The sequence below is a fragment of the Ammospiza nelsoni genome, chromosome 21, assembly GCF_027579445.1.
Source record: "Ammospiza nelsoni isolate bAmmNel1 chromosome 21, bAmmNel1.pri, whole genome shotgun sequence".
Taxonomy (NCBI): Eukaryota; Metazoa; Chordata; class Aves; order Passeriformes; family Passerellidae; genus Ammospiza; species Ammospiza nelsoni.
The window spans coordinates 7041221-7059518 of record NC_080653.1 but is presented as its reverse complement, the minus strand read 5'-3'; the positions used below and the strand labels follow the sequence as shown (position 1 = coordinate 7059518).

The 18298-nt window shown below is 57.7% G+C and overlaps 2 protein-coding genes across 2 annotated transcripts in view; both read left to right on the top strand.

Annotated features, from left to right (window-relative positions):
- The first annotated feature begins 756 nt into the window (after nucleotides 1-756).
- SCARF1 (scavenger receptor class F member 1) lies at nucleotides 757-8723 on the top strand. Its single transcript, XM_059487194.1, has 11 exons — nucleotides 757-913; nucleotides 1609-1670; nucleotides 1950-2051; nucleotides 2166-2691; nucleotides 3132-3350; nucleotides 3434-3562; nucleotides 3660-3763; nucleotides 3946-4057; nucleotides 4135-4259; nucleotides 4390-4527; nucleotides 4828-8723. The coding sequence occupies exons 1-11, from the start codon at nucleotides 819-821 to the stop codon at nucleotides 5826-5828; spliced, it is 2613 nt and encodes an 870-aa protein (XP_059343177.1). The 5' UTR covers nucleotides 757-818; the 3' UTR covers nucleotides 5829-8723.
- Nucleotides 8724-10851: 2128 nt separating this feature from the next.
- Nucleotides 10852-18298, top strand: part of SLC43A2 (solute carrier family 43 member 2) — a 31606-nt gene continuing 24159 nt past the window's right edge. The window contains exons 1-2 of the mRNA XM_059486850.1: nucleotides 10852-10896; nucleotides 12279-12480. Of these exons, the coding sequence (XP_059342833.1) occupies nucleotides 12321-12480 (160 nt within the window). The 5' untranslated portion in view covers nucleotides 10852-10896; nucleotides 12279-12320. The remainder of the gene's footprint in view (nucleotides 10897-12278; nucleotides 12481-18298) is intronic.

Genomic DNA, 18298 nt, shown 5'->3' with positions numbered 1-18298 from the left:
TTGTTTTTCCTCTGAGGTTCTGCCTGCAGCCTCTGCTCTCTGCTTGGGGAGGGCTGGGTGACGCTCCCAGATTTCCCTTACCCTTCTCCTGATGGCTGTGCTCCCTGAGCCCCTTCTGGTGGGGAGGGGGCTCCAGGGGTGTGATCCCACAGTGCTGGGCATGGAGGAGTTAATTCCTGCATGGCCAAGGGGTGCTTCCAGCCCGGAGCCCCCCCAGCTGAGCTGGCCTTGGGTAGGAAAAAGGTGTTTCCTGTGCATCTGCTGACACAAAGCTCCTGGGGACGTGGTGAGGTGGGACAGTGGCCAGCAGCCCTTCAAAGGCCAGCACAGGTCAGGCTGTTGCCATGGGGGACAAGGGGACCCCTTCTCTAAGTCCCTGCGAGGGTTTGGCAGTGCCATGGGGTGGCTCATGGGGCGTGAGGCAGGGGGTGGCACTGGATGTTTGTTTGGGTTGGGGGGGACATTGGCTAAAGCAGTTTTGGGGACGATAGAGGATGTCACAAGGGGAGTGGGGTGGCACAGGTGAGATGTTCAGGCAGGTACCAGCGCCTGTGTGGCTGTGTGGAGCCCCTGGATTCCCCTTTCCATGGCAGGGTGGCAGCCAGGGCCAGAAATAGCCCGGGCAGCATTCCCTGCTCTCCCTCCCCGCCGCACCCCTGCGCCTGGATCAGGCGCCTCCTCCCGCGTTTCCTCAGGAAGAAACCCAAGGCTGGAGGGAGGAAGAGGCCGCCCCGCGGGTGGGACGGGACAGACGGGACAGAGGGACACCAGCGTGGGGCTGGGGAGCCACCAGGACGGGGGCCCTGTGCCCTGCTGGGATGGAGAGCGCCCGGCCCATCCTCTGCCTGCAGCTGTGGCTGTGGGTGCAGAGCTCTGCCCAGGAGCTCGACCCTGAGGGCAGGAACGTCTGCAGGTGAGTGCCACGGGGGTCCCCACCTGTGCCACGGGGGTCCCCACCTGTGCCATCTCCTGGGGACTCTCAGCAGCCCCAGAGGGTCGCTGTCCATCCCTCCTCCCATGGACAGGGATGTGCAGCCTGGCACGGGGTGGGTGCAGGCTGTGGAGGTGCTGGGGAGTGCGGCTGGGGCATGTCTGGGCATTTGGGGCATCAGATCCCTTCTCCAGGGTTTATTTCTTATTCACCCTCGGAGTGCAGGGCAACAGGGCAATATGGGACCCATGGCAAAACTCATCGTGGGGAAATGCCGCTGTAGCAAACCTCAAAGAGCTTTGGGACTGATGTCCCCGGAATTTATTGCCACTCCCATTGTCTCCCATCATTAGTGATGCCTCTCATGACCTTCACTTCGGTGCCTCATTTGTGCACTACTGGTGAAGCTTTGAGCCTCTCCCAGGGCAAGGGACACCCGGCCCGGCTCCGTGGGGACATTCCCAGCGCTCCGGGGAGCCCAGCCATCCCATCCCAGCCGCCCACTCGGGCTGCAGCCTCCTAAATTTCCTTCTATTTTTCTGGTTTCCGTCCGGAGCATTGCCCTGGGGGCCACGCCGCCTTCTCAGCACTGGGGCAATGATCGCTGTGCCTCGGCCGGGGCCATGGAGCCGCCCTGGCCCCCCGGGCCTGGCTGACACCCCCGGTCTCTCCCGCAGGTTCGCGGCCGGCCCGGAGTGCTGTCCCGGCTGGAGGCAGGAGGGGAGGGCGTGCACGGTCGGTGAGTGATGGATGGGGTGAATCCCAAAGGGCGGCCCCCACGCTCATCCGGGCGGATCCTCTGAGTGTTGGGGAAACCCTCAGCTCTCCCTGAGAGAGGTTCTGCTCCGAGCCGAGCCCCAGGTGCTGATGGTGCTGCATCACCAGCAGGGTGATGGGATGGAGCGGGAAGCGGGATGGTGCTGTCCCTGGGAATGCAGTCCCTGCAGGAGCTGGGTGGGTGGCAGGTGGGGTGCGAGCCCCGGTCAGAGAGAGCTGAGTGCCTTTCCTGCCACAACAGCCGTGTGCGAGGGGGAGGACGCCTGCAGAGAGGGCGAGGTGTGCGTGAAACCCGGGCTGTGCCGCTGCCAACCCGGCTTCTTCGGAGCAGACTGCAGCTCCCGTGAGTGCCCTCCCCGCGCCCAGCCCCTGCCATCCCCCTGTAAATCCAGCTGGATGCTCGGGGGGCTGCCGGGCTTCTTTCTCCCCATGCTGCCCGTGTCCTTTCCCCTGGCAGGCTGCCCCGAGCAGTACTGGGGCCACGACTGCAAGCGGAGCTGCCCGTGCCACCCCAACGGGCGCTGCGACCCCGCCAGCGGCCGCTGCACCTGCGACCCCAACCACTGGGGAGGGCTGTGCCAGTTCCCGTGCCAGTGCGGCCCCCACGGCCGCTGCGACCCCCTGAGCGGCGCCTGCCACTGCGAGCCGGGCTGGTGGGCGCCCAACTGCAAGAAGCAATGCCCGTGCAACCCCTCCACGTCGCAGTGCGACCCCCTGAGCGGGCTGTGCCGCTGCCAGCCGGGCTGGTGGGGCCGGAGGTGCAGCTTCAAGTGCTCCTGCAATGTCTCGCCCTGCGCGCAGGAGACGGGCAAGTGCGAGTGCCTGCCTGGCTTCTGGGGACCGGCGTGCCAGCGGCGCTGCGACTGCGGGCACGGCTCCTGCAGCGCCGCCAGCGGCCACTGCACCTGCGAGCCCGGCTACCAGGGCAGGAGCTGCCGGGAGCCCTGCCCGGCGGGGAAATACGGCTCTCAGTGCGTGCACAGGTGAGATGGGGGAGCTGCGGGATCCAGCAGGCGGCAGAAAGGTCTTGGGAGAAGGCATTGCTGCTGTGTCTGTTCCTTTGGGTGGGCAGGGAGACCTGTCCTGGGTTTGAGCATCCCAGGGTGGATGCAGCATCAGCGTTGCCCCGAAAGAAACACCTTGCTAATGTCAGCAGAAGGTGTCACCCTAAAATCTGGTTGTCCTTAATCTCACTCCCCGTGGTGATAAAGCAGCACCTCCCAACTCAGAATATTCTGTGATTCTGCTGCCCTCCTCTCCTCTTGCTACCACAGAGCATTAGGCACCACTGTGTGTTTCCCCTCAGTCCAAAATGATGCTCAATGTTTCTGTGGGGTGAAAGCTGCTTTTTGTGGGGTGAAAGCTGCTTTTTAGGGGTACAAAGGTTGGGCGTTGTGACCCCAGTGCCTCTCTGCCTACACAGCTGTGGGAGCTGCAAGCGCAGCCAGCCCTGCTCACCCGTGGATGGTTTCTGCCTGGCCTGCCAGCCCGGCTGGAACGGGACCCTCTGCAAGGATCCCTGTGCTCCTGGATTCCATGGGGATGGCTGCCTGCAGCCGTGTCCCCGCTGCCTGCACGGGGAGCCCTGTGACCCCCAGACCGGGTCCTGCCTGCGCTGTGAGCCCGGCTGGACAGGACCCAGGTATGCCCAGGGTGAGGCCCCTGGTCCCTGGGGGTGTCCCTGCTCTGGGATGCAGTCACTGATGCTTTGCTCTGTTTTGGCAGCTGCAACAGCTCCTGCCCTGTGGGCACCTTTGGTGACGGCTGCCAGTTCCTCTGCCCTGAGTGTGTTTCAGGGAGCTGTGACCCTGTGACAGGAGTTTGCATCTGCCAGGCAGGCTACTGGGGAGACAGGTAACACCAGGAAAATGCTGGGATAACTCTGGGAGTGGGGCTGGGCTGGAGCCTTGCTCTCTCTGGGGGCATTTCCCTCCTTTCCTCTCTCTTCCAGCTGCAACAACACCTGTCCTGAGGGCTATTTTGGAGTGAATTGTTCCTCACCCTGCCAGTGCTCCCGGGGGACCTGTGACCCTGTGCAGGGTGACTGTGTGCTGAGTAAGATTAACCTCACATTTCTGGGCAAGGGATGGTCACATCCTTACTGGGGAAGGTGCTGGGATGCATGTTGGTGCCTCCTGGCCCCACTGGGAGTTGTCAGCTCCTGCTCTCTCCATGCAGGGCTGTTCTGTAAGTCACAGCCACAGGACATGCCATACTCAGCCCATCTCCTCACACAGGTTTGAAGGACCACGGAGCCCTTGCAGCTGCCATCCTTGTCCCTCTCCTGCTGCTGCTGCTCTGTGTTGCCTGCTGCTGCTGTGGTGCCGGCTCAGCAGATGCCAGAGACAGGTATTTTTTCACATTTTTCAGCCTTTGACACAAACCCCCATGTCCTGTGTCCCCTGATGTCCCTCTCTGCTCTGCAGGGCAGCTGTGCCAGATGATGGTGTGCTGGCCAGGATGAAGCACCACGTGCAGGGGGTGTTGGCCAACCTCAGTGCTCTCATGCCCTGCTTTAACCTGGGCACCTCAAAACTTCCCAAAGTCACAGGTGAGCAAGGCAGAGCTGCCCACAGCACTTCCAGAAGAGCTGCACTCTCTCTCTGGGGGGAAGCCTGAAACCCCTCTCCTCTGAGCACCCTGGGGTGCTCGAGTTCACCTGGGTGTCTATTCTTCCCCAGTTTCCCACCACGACATGGAAATCCCCTACAACCCCAGCTTCATCGAGCCCCCATCATCTGCGTGGGTTTCAGACAGCTCCTTCTCCTCCTTCGACACCGACAACGAGGGACCCGAGTACTCCGTCCCTCCCAGAGAAGGTGACGCCCATGGCTGCTCCTCCTCCTCCTCTCTGCTCACCTCTGGGGTCAATCCTGGCCGTCCCAGGGAGCTGTGCTTGGCTCAGACATTGTTTATTTCCTTGTCCTTGTTTTCCTTTCTGCAGGGCTGTGTTTGGCTGCCTGCGATGGGACGTGCCCAGTGGGGCAACCCCATTTCACAACCTCCTCCTTGGGAAACGTTCCCAGGGACAATCCTATTGCATCAGCTCCTGTCCCAGTGTCCCCGATCATGTCCCCGGGCAGGCTGGCAGCTGTAACACGTGTCACTTTGTCCCACAGGCATCCCGCTGCTGGGCGGGGCTGAGCTGCAGGACGGAGCATCCCCCGCTGCCGAGGCGCTCCCGGACCCGTCCGCCTTCGACTCCGAGGATGTCTCGCAGCCCTTCGCCATCCCCCGCACGTCCAGCATCGCCAAGGCCAAGCGTCCCTCTGTGTCCTTCGCCGAGGGGACAAAATTCGGGGCTGCCGAGACGCCCAGCCCCAGCAGGAAGCCCAAGGCTCCGTGGGGCCCATCCAGGCTGACCCCACCGCCGGGGGATGCGGCGGCCGAGCCGCCCAGCGAGAGCCCGGCCAGCGATTGCTACGAGAACGCCGAGCCCCTCAGCAAGGGGGACGAAAGCCACCGGCCATCGCCCCGGGCCACGCCGGGGGGACGCCGCAGGGTGGTGTCCAGCACCAGGCATGTGGCACAGAGAGTGGAGGCGCTGGAAGCGGCTGCGAGATGCGGCAGCTGGGAGGCCAAGGGGAAGGAACCCAATGTCACCACCATCTACATGATGGTGGGAACGGCAGGGCACGACCCCAAGGCGGAGGGGACTGGCGAGGGACCGGTCCAGGCTGTGCTGAAGCGTCTGGGCAGCTTGCAGAAGGGCAAGTGGGCTGCGAAGGAGGAGCCCAAGGTGAGGAGGAGCATGGAGGCCATCCAGAAACCCCCTCGCCGGGCTCTGGCGCAGCGCAGGGACTCGGAGAACAGCTGCAAGCAGAGGGAGAGTGTGCCGGGGGCTCCTGCCGAGCCAGCCCCGGGCAAGCAGCAGCAGCATCCCGCTGCCAAGAGACTGTCCCTCCTCCTCGCATCCCTCTCGTCAAAAAGCACCGGTGCCCAGGACGGGGCCAGCGAAACGGCAGAGAAGGGGGAAAGCCCGGAGTTAGCTGGCAGCCTGGAAAGGAAGGGACAGGCTGCCGCGGAGGAAGAGCCGAAATACGAGAACGTGGCCAGCAGCCGTGCTGATTCGCCCTCTGGCCCCGGCAAGGAGCTGCCGGGCAGCGCTCCGGGCTCCTGAGCCGGCACCGCCCGGGCTGGGGCCGCGGGAGCACCGGGAGCTCCTCCAACCCCGGCCTGGGCAGCCGAGCGTGCTCCGAGCTGGGAACTGGAGGAGCATCGAGCCTTCCTGGTGACCCCCTCTGCTCTGGAGCAGTGAACTGGAGGAGCATCGAGCCTTCCTGGTGACCCCCTCTGCTCTGGAGCAGTGAACTGGAGGAGCATCAAGCCTTCCTGGTGACCCCCTCAGCTCCAGAGCTGGGAACTGGAGAAGCATCGAGCCTTCCTGGTGACCCCCTCTGCTCTGGAGCTGGGAACTGGAGGAGCATCGAGCCTTCCTGGTGATCCCCTCTGCTCTGGAGCAGTGAACTGGAGGAGCATCGAGCCTTCCTGGTGACCCCCTCAGCTCCAGAGCTGGGAACTGGAGAAGCATCGAGCCTTCCTGGTGACCCCCTCTGCTCTGGGGCCACAGCGGGGCAGCCGGTGGGGTTGTGGTGCTCAAGGACTGTTTTCTGCTCCTCGCTGCCCTACCAGCCCCACTTGTGTCTGCACAGCCCCGGGGGACAGCGATGCTCTGGGTGCTGTGGTGGCACCCTCAAGTCCGTGTCACCACTGGGCTGCTGAGTGCTCAGCTGGGAAATGCGTGCACAAAATCCACTCTCACCCCATGGGTTTTCACCTTTCCCTGCCCCAAATCCCCTGAGCCTCTTGCTGGAAAGGTGCTTCTCACTGAAGGGGAGTGTTTTGTGGAGCTGGGCTGAGGAGAGATGATGGGCTGTCACAAGCAGCTTCAGAGAAAATTAATTTTAGCTGCTTATCTCAAAGGGTATCTGGGTCTGCAGGGGTTTATCTGTGTGGCTCTGGCTTCTGTGGCAGGGCCTGGCTGCCTTTGCTTCCACGTGGAAAAGCTCGTGGCAGGACACAGGGGGTAGTGACAGCCTTTTAAACTCCACACAGTTCCAATCTGCAGTTGTGCAAACGTGGCAGCTGGGCAGTGACCATCAACCTGTGCACCTGGTGCCGTGCTGATAAGGATGGAAGTTGCCTGGAAAATGGGATTTCCACGGGTGCCCTAAGCTCCTGCCACCTCCCACGCCTCATTCCTGCTGTGAAGGCAGCTGAGATGCTAAAGAGGATTTGCAGAGTGCTCTGGTTTTAGATGTATCTAAGTAGTAGAAGGTTTTTGTGTGTTTTTTTTCTCTGTTATTTCACTTGGTGTGAAAGCCTTGGAATGAAGATTAAATGCCCTTCAGGAGATGGGTTTCCCAGCCGCCCTTTGAATCAAAGATATAACCAGGAATATTCCCAAGAGTGTGGAAACTGTCAGCAGCCTCAGGCTTTCCGTTTGGGAAATTTTTTTTAGATTTTCTATCTCTGTTGAAATCTGAATTCTCACTCACTGAGCTGAGCTCTGTGCAGAGCCCAAGACTGGAGTGCTGGAGGAATGTGAGTGGGCTGTGAGTGTCCAGAGCCCCTCTGCTGCAGCCTGCACCTCACACACCATGTGCAGAGCTCCACATGAATCCTTCTGGTCTGGCACTGCTCAGCTGGGCTTCAGGGTTTGGGGTGTTTCAGAAAACACAGTGGGTTTTGCTTTTTCCCTTTTGCTTCCCATGGGTGCTTCTCCACAGCACAAGGCACCAAATCCCCACAATCTGATGTGGCTGAAGCTTCCAGTTTTGCAACCAGCACAAAGCACCCTTTCCTGCAGTGGAATCATCTGCTGCTGGGATTATAACACCAAATATTCTGGCATCCAAATAAAACTGCTCATCCTGGCAGGACTGGAGCAGCAGCCTGTTCTGCACGGGCTTGCTTTTGTTTTGACACCATTTTATGATAGCAGCAGGGACAGTCCCACATTTGATTTATAAGCAGCCATTTTTTTTCCCTAATGGGATGGATATTTTGAGCCTGTGAGCTGAGCAGTGCTGTGCCAGAAGTGAACACCACGTGAGCCAGTTCACTCTGGGTGCAGCATGTAAATAGCTGACAACAACCTGACAGCCTCAAACCAGTGCCTGGCTTGAGAAAACGCTGCTGCTGGGAGAACCTTCCTTGTCCATGGAGCCAGGATGTTTCCCCTGCTTGAAGATGAAGCATCTTGGCCGTGTCTGGGCAGTGAAAGGGAAATTAGCTGCAGATTTCCAGCGTGTGGCTGCCCACGCACGCTCCTGCAGCGTGGCTGCGCTGGTGCTGCTTGCTGGGGATGCTTCTGTCGGGTTAGCTCTGGGTGTGGGAGGTCTGCAAGGCAGAGCTGGCTGGGGAATCTCTTCCCGTGCTGGATTTCTGACTTTGCAGAGCTGCTGCAGCATTTGGAAGGCAGGCAGTGGGAAGGGATCCATGTGCAGGTGCTGTCTGTAAGCAGAGAGGTGTCTGTGTGCTCTGCTGGGGCAGGAGCAGAGGCTGGAGCTGTTCCTGGGGTCTGTCCCATGGTGCTCTCTCCTTGTCATCCTGTCAGCCTTGTAATCTCCTTTCCCAAACTGCCCAAGCCTTTGAGGAGCACCACATCATTTAGCCCAGTGGCTGTGCCAGAGCAGGAGCTGCCACCTCCCCCCCAGCAAAACTCATTCCTGGCCAGTTTCTAAAAACACATCTCTGTGTCAGTGCTGTTAGTCGGCTTCACTTTATTTTTTTTCTCCCCATGCTGTTTACTCAATCCCTGGGGTATTTATAGCTGGCCACAGATCACCTGATAGCTTTTCTCCTTCTAGGATAGGAAAACCGAGCCCTCCCTGCTCTTGCTGAGGCAGAGGGTTCCCGTGACCCCAAACAGCCTCGGAACCCTCCTCACGCTCCTCCCCGTCACGGTTTGTGTTTCTTGGACACAGCAGCCAGGTCTGGGTGCTGAGGTCTCCTGGGTCTCGTGCTGCCTCAGCCTTCTTCTACCTCCATTAAACACCTGGCACCGATCCAAGCTGCCTTGTTTTCTTCGGGCTTTTTGTTTGTTTGTTTGCATTGGCTTAAATTTCAACTCTCCAGCTGTTGAAACGTTTGATCCCTCTCCCACAGCCAAGGCCGGGGAGTTTCCTCTTCCCACCCGCCACAGGGATGGAGTGGTGGGGACACATCCGTCTGTCTGGGACCCTCTGCTTCCTCTGGAGTGTTTACCTGCCACAAACGCTGTTTTCATCTGCTTTGGATGAGAAGATATCCCCTGTAAAGATTCTAGGGATTTATGGACACGTCCTCTGAGCCAGGACCTCCCTATTGAGGGAAGGATTTATGGAAGGTCTAGAAATACCTCAGAGGAATGCTCTGAAAAATAATTTAACAGAAAAAAAGAAGGCAGAGTTGTGGTGAAGTCAGATGTGAAACTGGCTTGTAGTGATATTATTTTATTTCATGAAACTGGGCTGTATCCCTAACAGTGTGATCAACAGGTTTAGTGAGGGGATTTCCCCCCTTTACTTTGCTCACCTTAAAGTATTGTGTCCGGTGTGAGGATTCCGACATAAAAAGGACAGGATGTGTTGGAGCAAGGCTAGAGGAAGCCACAATGATGATCAGAGGCTGGAGCAGCTCTGCTATGGACAGACTGAGGGAGCTGGGGGTGTTCAGCCTGGAGAAGAGTACAGGGAAACCTTACAGCACTTCCAGTACCTAAAGGGGATCCAAGAGAGCTGGAGAGGGACTTTGGACAAGGGATGGAGTGACAGGGCAAGGAGGAATGGCTGACAGGGGGCAGGCTTAGATGCGATATTGAGAAGACATTCTTGGCTGTGAGGCTCTGGCACAGGTTGCCCACAGAAGCTGTGGCTGCCCCCACCCCTGGAACTGCCCAAGGCCAGGTTGGATGGGGCTTGGACCAGCCTGATTCGGTGGCAGGTGTCCCTGCCCATGCCAGGGAGTGGAATGAGACGATATTTTAGGTTCCTTCTAACCCAAACCTTTCTGTGACTCTTTGAATGAGCTGTGTCGTTGGCTGAGGTGTCTCAAGGGCTCATTGCCCCTGTCCCGCTGTGTCATGAGAGTGGTCAGCCCAGAGCTGCGTTGGCTGCTGTTCCCAAAATACTCTTTTAATGGGGTGGAGCAGCTTCTCAGGTCTCTCTCTTTGAGCAGCCCAGGCAGACTTCGCAGGACCGATCCGGTGCCCGTGCCCGCAGCAATGCCGCGGGTGCCGTTCCCCACACGGCTCCCCATGCCCGGCGGGGCTCTTCTCCCTCACAGCAGCCGCTCCGCGGTGCGGCTCCCGCGGCTGCCGCCCGGGGCCGGCGGAGACCGGCGGAGAGCGGCAGCAAAGCCCGCGGGGCGGTCTCGCTGTCCCCGCGCCGGGCCGGGCGGGGGAGCCGCTTCACCTCCCGCCGCCGAGCCCGGGGTTGTCGCTTTTCGCTTTGCCCTGGAAGGCGGCGAGCCCGACCACAGTTCGGGTGTGTGCGTGTCTGTGTGTGCTGTGAGGGTCTGTGTGTGTGTGAGGGTGGGTGTGTGTGTTTGTCTCTGTGTGTGTGTGTTTGTCTCTGTGTGTGTGTTTGTCTCTGTGTGTGCGAGGGTCTGTGTGAGAGTGTGTGTGTGGGTCTGTCTGTGAAGGTACCGGGGGTACCTGCACACCGAGAGGGGTCCCGGGGGATATCGAGACGTACTACAGGAGCACCGGGGGAATCCCGGCGAGTACCGGAGAAGAAAAATATCGGGGGATACACCTGGGGGTGAGAGGTAGTTGGGGGATACCGGGGAGTAGATATCGGGGGTTACCGGGGGGAAGAAATGAGGAGGTTACAGAGAGAAGATGTCGAGGGGTACCGTGGGATCCCGGGGTAAAATACCGGGGGGTCCCAGGAGGAGATATCGGGGATCCCATGGGGGGATCCCGTGGGGGGATCTCGGGACTATCCCGGGGGTCCCGGGCTAAGATCCCGGGTGGATCCCGTGGGGATGTGGGGGCGGTCCCGTGAGGGGGTCTCGGGGGGGGCCCTGAGGAGGCGGGGGGGGGGGGGGGGGGTGCGCGAACCGGCACGTGCCCCAGCGGCAGCGGCGCGCGCGGCCATTGGCTGAGGCGGCGGCCAATCAGCGGGCGCGCCTGTTTTGCCTCGGAGGCCGGATAAAAAGCCCGGGTGGGACCGCGGCGGAGCGGAGCGGGCGCGGCACCGGCGGTGAGCGGACCGGGGGCGGCGGGGGCACCGCACCGGGGGCTGCCGGGGGTTTAGCATGGGAGAGAGGGGGCACTGCGGAGGGTGGGGGGCATCGGGGCATTCACGCGTGGGAGTGGCAGGCGGCGGAGGGAGAGCGGATGGAGAGGGGAGCGTGGGTGGGGGGCTGGATGGCGAGGAGGGAGGGGATGCTGCGGGGCTCTTGGGGGGTTGCTGCGGGGCAGTTTGGGGGTGTGAGATGCTGAAGGGCTCTTTGGGGGTGCTGCGGGGCTCCCTGGGGGTGTGGGATGCTGCGGGGGTGATGTGGGGGTGGGCTGTGCTGGGGGGCACTGGGGTACCGCTGGCAGCGGGGACAGCGGGCTGCGGCTCTTGTCGCAGAGAGGATGGCGAGGCTGGGGAGGGGGCTGTGCAGGGATGAGGAAGAGGAGGAGGAGGTGATGGAGGAAATGCGTTGTGGGCTGTGCTGGGGCAGCGGGCCTGCGCTGTGGGTGAGGGGGGCTCTGAACCGGCTTCTGTGGCTGGGAGGGAGCTCTGACCCCCAGGCATCGCTGCTGGGTCAGACTTGCCAAAGCACCCGGTGCTGGGGTGTCCCCAATAAGGGCAGCTGCCCTGGCTGGCTGTGTGGCCAGCTGCTTTCCCCACAGTGCAGCCTGGGTTGTGCCTGGGCTGGGAAAAGCCTCAGCTTGGCTCAGAAGGGCCACCTGCCTTGTGTCACTCGGGGCTCCCCAGGGTCAGGTTGTCCCCTTGGCCAGGTGTGTTCCCCAATTTGCTCGCTCCCGTGGGCTCCAGGGACTGGCACAAGTGGAGCTGGACACAGTTAATGCAGCTCCAGCATCTGGGGCAGCCTGGAGATGCCACTGAGCTGCGGTGTCTCACAGCTGGCTGGTCTGGCAGGCAGCAAAAAGTGCTCCTTGGTGATATATTGGGGGTATAAATTGCATTTATAGACCCCTCACACACCTTCCAGAGCTTTTGCACGGGGCAGAGCAGACGTGGTGGGTCTCTGAAGTCACTTCTGGGATGTGGGGCTGTGTCCCCATCCCAGCCTGGTGGCAGTGGGGACATCAGGGTCCTGTCCTGGCGTTTATTCCCCGTGGGCTGTTTGCTGCATTTTCGTTCCTGGTGCTCGGGCAGTGGAACAGAGTCCTTGAGCAGAGCCCTGTGTCACTGAGCGAGCACCCAGGGGCTCTCCAAGGGCACCTGTGCCTCCCCCACCCCTGCAGGTCCCTTGGCAGGCCGGCGCCTACACAAACCAGTTCTGCACCGGAGTCCCTGCCATCCATCAGGCAGCTCTGCCTGGGTGCTCAGTGAGGACATCCCTTAAACCGCGGGGGTTTTTCATGTTCTCCGAGCAGCGTGGGCTCACTGGGCGTTGCTCCCTGCAGGTTCTGAGGCTCTGAAGGAGGAGGCCACCCCCCCAGGCAGCCATGGCCCCCACGCTGGCCACGGCGCACCGGCGGCGCTGGTGGATGGCGTTCACGGCCATCATCGAGAACCTGCTCTTCTCTGCCGTCCTGCTGGGCTGGGGGTCCCTGCTCATCATGCTGAAGGCTGAAGGGTTTTATTCCTACCTGTGCTACGGGCTAGGTAAGCGTTTTTTTTTGGGCTCGTGTTGGGGTAAGGTGCTGCTGGTGTGGTTCCCTGGTGCAGGGGGGTGTGGAGGTGGTTGGAGAATGGCTGAGCTCCATGTTGATCCCAGGGGAGAAAGAAAGGGATTTGTGCTCCTTCCCAAAGGCAGTGGCATCCTGGTGATGGTGCAGTGTGCCTGGAGGTGCTGTTGTTTTGTATGGTGGTTGGGAAAAGGAGCTTTAAAGATGGGGTAGAGCTTTTCTGGATGGCCTTTTCTACTTGGCCATGAGCTCTTCCTCTGCAAGGGCTCTGGAGGATGGTGATTTTTGGGGAGGCTGTCCTGGGTTTTTAAGAGGAACTTTGTCCTTAGTGGTGAGAAAACAAGGAGCATGGGTGGCAATAATATCAGGGCAGTCCAGTGCTGCTGTTGAGGAGAATTTGCAGAATTGAATACATCTGATCATTCCTCTCCTTCAAGCACCCAGGATGTGCTCAAACCAGGCTGAGTTTCTGTGAGGGCTTGAGATTCACCCTCTGCCCCAGCCAGAAGTGACTGTCCGTGCTGTAGACACAGCCTGGAAGGGGAGGGATAAATCTGTGGTGTGGGAATGGTAATCTGGGAAAGCAGCCTGGAGGTGAACATCTGTCCCCAGCCTGGGCATGGAGGGAATTGTGCACCCCACAGAGTGTTTGGGTGGTCAGTGGGGTTAAAAGGAACTCGAGGTAAAGGTGTGGTGTGGATTTGTGGTGGCTGAGGGTTTGCATGTGCTCAGAGGAGGGGAGGGCAGAGTGAACAGAGGCAGTTTGGGCTCTCTGATGGATACTGAGACTGGATCAGCCCACCTGGGGCTGGTGGAGGAAGCAGTTGGTGAAAAGAGTTGGAAATCAGTGCATGGAGCCTCAGCTGAGTTGATGGCTGAGAACAGTGGGGGAAAACCGAGGTGTGGGGAAGCAAAGTCCAGACAAAGGTACCTGCGAATGATGTGATGATTTTGCTCATTCATCACCTGATGGTTTTGCTCATTCATCAGCTGCTTATCTCCCCTGCTTTGTGTACCAGGGCCTGGGTTGGTGCACCTGGCAAAAACGCACATGTTTGAGCCTTTTATCAGCTGCAGTTTGGCAGCTCCATCCCCATCCTGTGCTCCGCTCTCAGGGCGGTGCTCCCTGTCACTCTGTGTCCCCAGGAGCACTCCTGTGTGTGCGGGACACTCCCAGTGCCAGGACACCCTGCAGGACTTCTGTCCAAGGCTGCTGTGTTCCCTCCACACCAGGGAGACTTTGTCACAGCCGAGAGATCACGTTAAACCCATCAGGTGGAGACTTTCTGCCACGCAGATAAAGCACACAGGAGCTGATAAGCAAATGCTGACTGTCTCTGCGAGCAGGCGTTTGCTTGTCTGCTTCCTGAGATGTGCTCTGCGGACAAGAACTTCACTGGGGGCCCACCTCCTGCTCTTTGCCTTGGCTGCTTTCAGTTTGTCCCAGATCACTGAGGTTCACCTCGGTTTGTCACTCCTGTTCCCCAACCTGTGGCTTTTTTTGGCCCTCCCCTTGGGCGTGCCCATGCCCACAGACCACAGGGAAGATGCAAATGTTTGGACTGCTGTGAAATTGCTGCCCTGGGGGCAACTGCTCCCTCCCAGTGGCCAACCTGTGCCCCGAGGCAAGAAAGCTTAATCCCTGAGAAGAAATGTGTGCAGTCAAATGTTCTCATTGTCCTCAAATATCTGGCCATCACTTCTGAACTCGGGTGATGGCTTGGGATGAGCTGTGGGGGCATTAATCTGTGCTGACTCACTTTCATTTCCCTGGGTTTGTCCTCTCTGTAAGAGTTTTGTGGGGAAGACTCCTGGCTCCAAGTGTGTGGAGGCTCTCAATGACCAGCCCCAAACTGAGTTTTGCCTTTGCTGGCATTAGGGTGACCCAGTGGTTGCCTTTTTCAGTGTAACCTATTGAATCCTGCAGCCAACTTGGCTGGAAGGCTGCTGCACACAAATCATGACGAGTAGCCTTTGGGCACTTGTTGTTCCTAATGCTGCTGTGGGCATGTAAGTATTGCAAAGGAAAAAAAAAATTAGAATTTTCCTAATGAGCCAAAGGTTCTTGGCAGGGCTTTCAGTTTGTCAGCATAAGCTCTTGTACTTTGTGATACTTTCCAATGAAAGGCAAAACTAGACCTTGTGCCTTCTGCAGGCTCTTCTCTGAAGGTATCAGCAGCTGCCCAGAAAGTGCTGCAGTTCATGAAGGACTCTGTCTCCCTGTTGAATCCCTTGCTTGCCTTTGGCTCCTCCTGTTGGATTTTACTCACCCATTGTACAAACGTGGGGTCCAATGGACCCTTAACTCAGTAACATGAGGGTGGAGATGGACACCTGGGGAGAAAAAATCCAAAAAATAAAATATTTTTAGAGCAGCTGTGCAACAGGCCTGGAGTGGGGGGTTGTACCCGCTGGGCCACCTCCTGAGGTATGCTTGAAATTCGCTGACAAGGAGTCTGGTAGTAGCACTTTGTTCCCATTTTGATTTTACTACACTACTACTTGGCCTTTAACCAACTGAAGCAGCATCTTTTTACTCCTGCAAGTGCTGACTCCTCAGTCTTTATCACCGTTCTGGGCCTTATCAGCTCTGGGGGAATTTGATCAGTCCAGGGCCTTGCCTTGCTATGATGTTTCTGGGATTGGGAAGCTGAACGCTTGGGTCTGAAACATGCTTGAAGAAAGAGAAATGTCCTGAACTTGATAATCTTGCTCACAAAGAGCAGAGATAAGGGGCACAGAGGGCTTTCCTCTAAGACAGGGCTGCAGAGTACCAAAGGGATGATAAGCTAATTCACTTACAGCGAGTTAACGAGCCCTGACGTGGTCAGAGGGGGAAGGTGCTGCCTTACAGCTCTTTTCCCTTATTTATCTGAGCTCTGGGTGGGGAACTTGCAGTCTGAAGGTCCCTCACAATCTGGGCAGATATGACAGCTAGGATTTGTGGAAGGGCTGCACGTGTGGGGCTGTAAACAGGAAAAGAGTAAAGGTAGTAAATATTCAGTTTGTACAGGAAACACAGTGTGCTGATCAGCAGCTGTCGTGGGAAGGTGCTGGCTGAGAGCAGCTGCAAAATGAAACCACAGCTGGGCAGAGAAGGGGAGTTTGACTGGGACTGTGCCTTGGTCATATGAAGCTTTCCAGGCACTCAGAGAGGGGGTCCTGGAAGTGCAAGTGGAAGGGCAGGGAAACCCGAATAAATTGCTTTTGCAGTGGTACAAAGCAAGAACATCTCCTCCCAGTTCCCAGAAGTATGACACCATCCTAAAAAGAGAAAACATGTTCTTATGTGGGCAGACTGCAGAATCAGTTGTTTGCACATGTCTTTCAGTGTGCTATTTTTTTAAACCAATACTCCCTGTTCTTTGCCCTTGATTTCTGTCTTTTTTTTTCCCTCAATTTTTTTTTCTTCTATAAAAAAAGAGGAGAAAGATGAGGGTGTGCAGGCTGTGACAGAGCTATTGTCAGGGTGGCTGGGGGTGTCTTGCCTTTTTGACTCAGTCTGCATCTGAAATAAGATGAAAGGAAAGCTGCTCTCTGCTATCTGAGATGGCAGCCACTGCTGGAAAAGCAAGACTCGTTCCTCTGGTGCTGTGTGTGTGCCTGGGATTTGAAGAGGTCGGTGAAGAGCAGTTAATGATTGACCTGCTGCTTGGAGAAAGGATGGCTTTGAATGTTCCAGCCTGAACAAATCCCAGCAATGATCTTGACACAAATGATTACCCAGGCAGCCTTCTCCTTACCTAAGCTGTCATTCTTTAAATAGTAACTTGAACTACTAATTGGGCAGCAGAAATCCTGCTGCTTGTGTGGGGAGTGCTGTAAAAATAGGCAGCAATGTTCTTGTAATTGCTGGTAAAGACTTGTAGCTTCTGCTGCCTTGTCAGTGAGGCTGCAGTGAGTGAGCACAGCCCTTGTGCTGCTGCCCTGCCCGGGTGTGACACCTCGAGTGCTGCATGCAGGAGGATTTGGGGAGGGCAGCACCTTGGGCACAGAGCCAGTCCTTGCCCAGAGCAGTTTTCCAGATGGAGCCAGGCACGTAGGAGATTGTCCCGGGAGTGTGGCACGCACCGATCTGGAACGGGATCTGAGCTGGGATTGAGGGGAAGCTGCTGCTTGCTGCAGCCAGGTGCATGAGGTAGGTGAGTAGTTAGGCAGGTTCTCTGCCCATTGAGCCCCTCCTAGCTGCATGTCCTGTGCTGCCACTCTGTGTCCTGTGCCAACGAACTGCTGGCACCCAAATCCCTGCTCGTGGATGAGCCAGCTCTTGGCTGGACCTTGTGCCTGCAGCACACACCTGCAGCCCTTCCAAAATGTTCTATTTATGGAGGTGGCTCAAAGGATCAGGGGATGTCAGGGTGCCAAGGGCTGCTGGAATCATTTCCATTACGCCTCAGTGGATCTTCTCTTGTTGCTCAGGGGCTGCTTCTATTTTCACAAACAATTTGTATTTCCACATAGCGCTGTTGCTTGGCCCCTCCTTGGAGCTGGCACCCAGCAGCTGTAAACAAGGTGGTTGGTACAGGCAGGGAGTGAAGTTTGGTGTTCCATTCCCAGCTTTCCAGTGTTTAGAAAGGGACAAATTTCTTTGCTGTTTCTGAGCCGTGTCCTCACCTCATGCACACTCGTCATGGTGTGTGCTGTGTGAGCTCCTTGGGGACATGCAGCAGTGAACACATCCAAACATGAACAGGAATTTGTATTCTCCAGCTTTAAAGGCTGAGATTCCTGCTTGGAGATCTGTGTGGGGAGGGTTACTGAGGCTTTAACACGTGCAGAAGTTATAAGGTCACTGCACTGTTCGTGTCCCTCCACCCTCCTTCCACTCCTCAGCTGAGCTATCTCTGGAGAGTGCTGACACAGGCAAACTGCTACTACTTTGTCAATTCCCCCCACCCTCCTCCTTGTTTTCCCGAGTTTCACCTCTCACCCACATCTGTTTCCTATGAATTTATCTTTGTGGAGAGACCAAAAGCCTTGATGCTGTGGGTGAAAACTGCAGAGAGGCTCCCAAAGTCTGTCCAGGACTGATTCCGAAGGATGTGGCTCGGGTGCCTCAGTGCACTGCCCTCCGTGCAGAGGAGATGCTGCTGGTGGCACGTGTGACATTTTGGGGATATTTGTTGCTTACTCTGGCTATCCATGCCTAATCCATAGCACAAGAGAAGGGGCAGATTAGGTTATCAGTGAGGAGCACATGGCAGTGGAAAGGAACACAGACAGCTTGAAGCAATCTTAGCAAAGATGCTGATGGGAGCAATGTCAATGGGGAGAAATGCCCCAGCCTTCCCTGCAGTGCTGGGAGGGGACAGAGGCAGCTCCAAGGCCTCAGATATCAGTGCCTGAATTCCTGCTGATACCTGAAGGCAGGAAGGTGGGGTGAGGTTTGTTTGCAGTGGACACAAAGCTGGGAGGGCGGTTCAGGGCAGCTGGGAGAGCCAGGCTGAAACCAGTAACTGTAGAGGAGCTGGGATTGAGTAGAAGGGAGGGAGGTGCAAGGTGGGGCTGTGCCACCTCCAGAGCTAACACAGAGCAGCCATGGGGATCTCCCCCACCAGCCTCAGCAAGCAGTGGATGAGAAGCCACTGGCACATGAGGGATTCCTGCTAATTAACTAAACCAACCTGGCCTCGCTGGGAATCTCCAGCCTCACTTCATGCTGGTGGTTATGTCTGTGACTTCTCTCTGTTCCTCCTTTAGTACTGAACTTTGTCAGATCAATTATTAAATAAGAAGGAGAGTGTTTGATATCACCGGCTTGCAGCAGCAAGAGAGCAAGTGCTTTGTCATAGCAG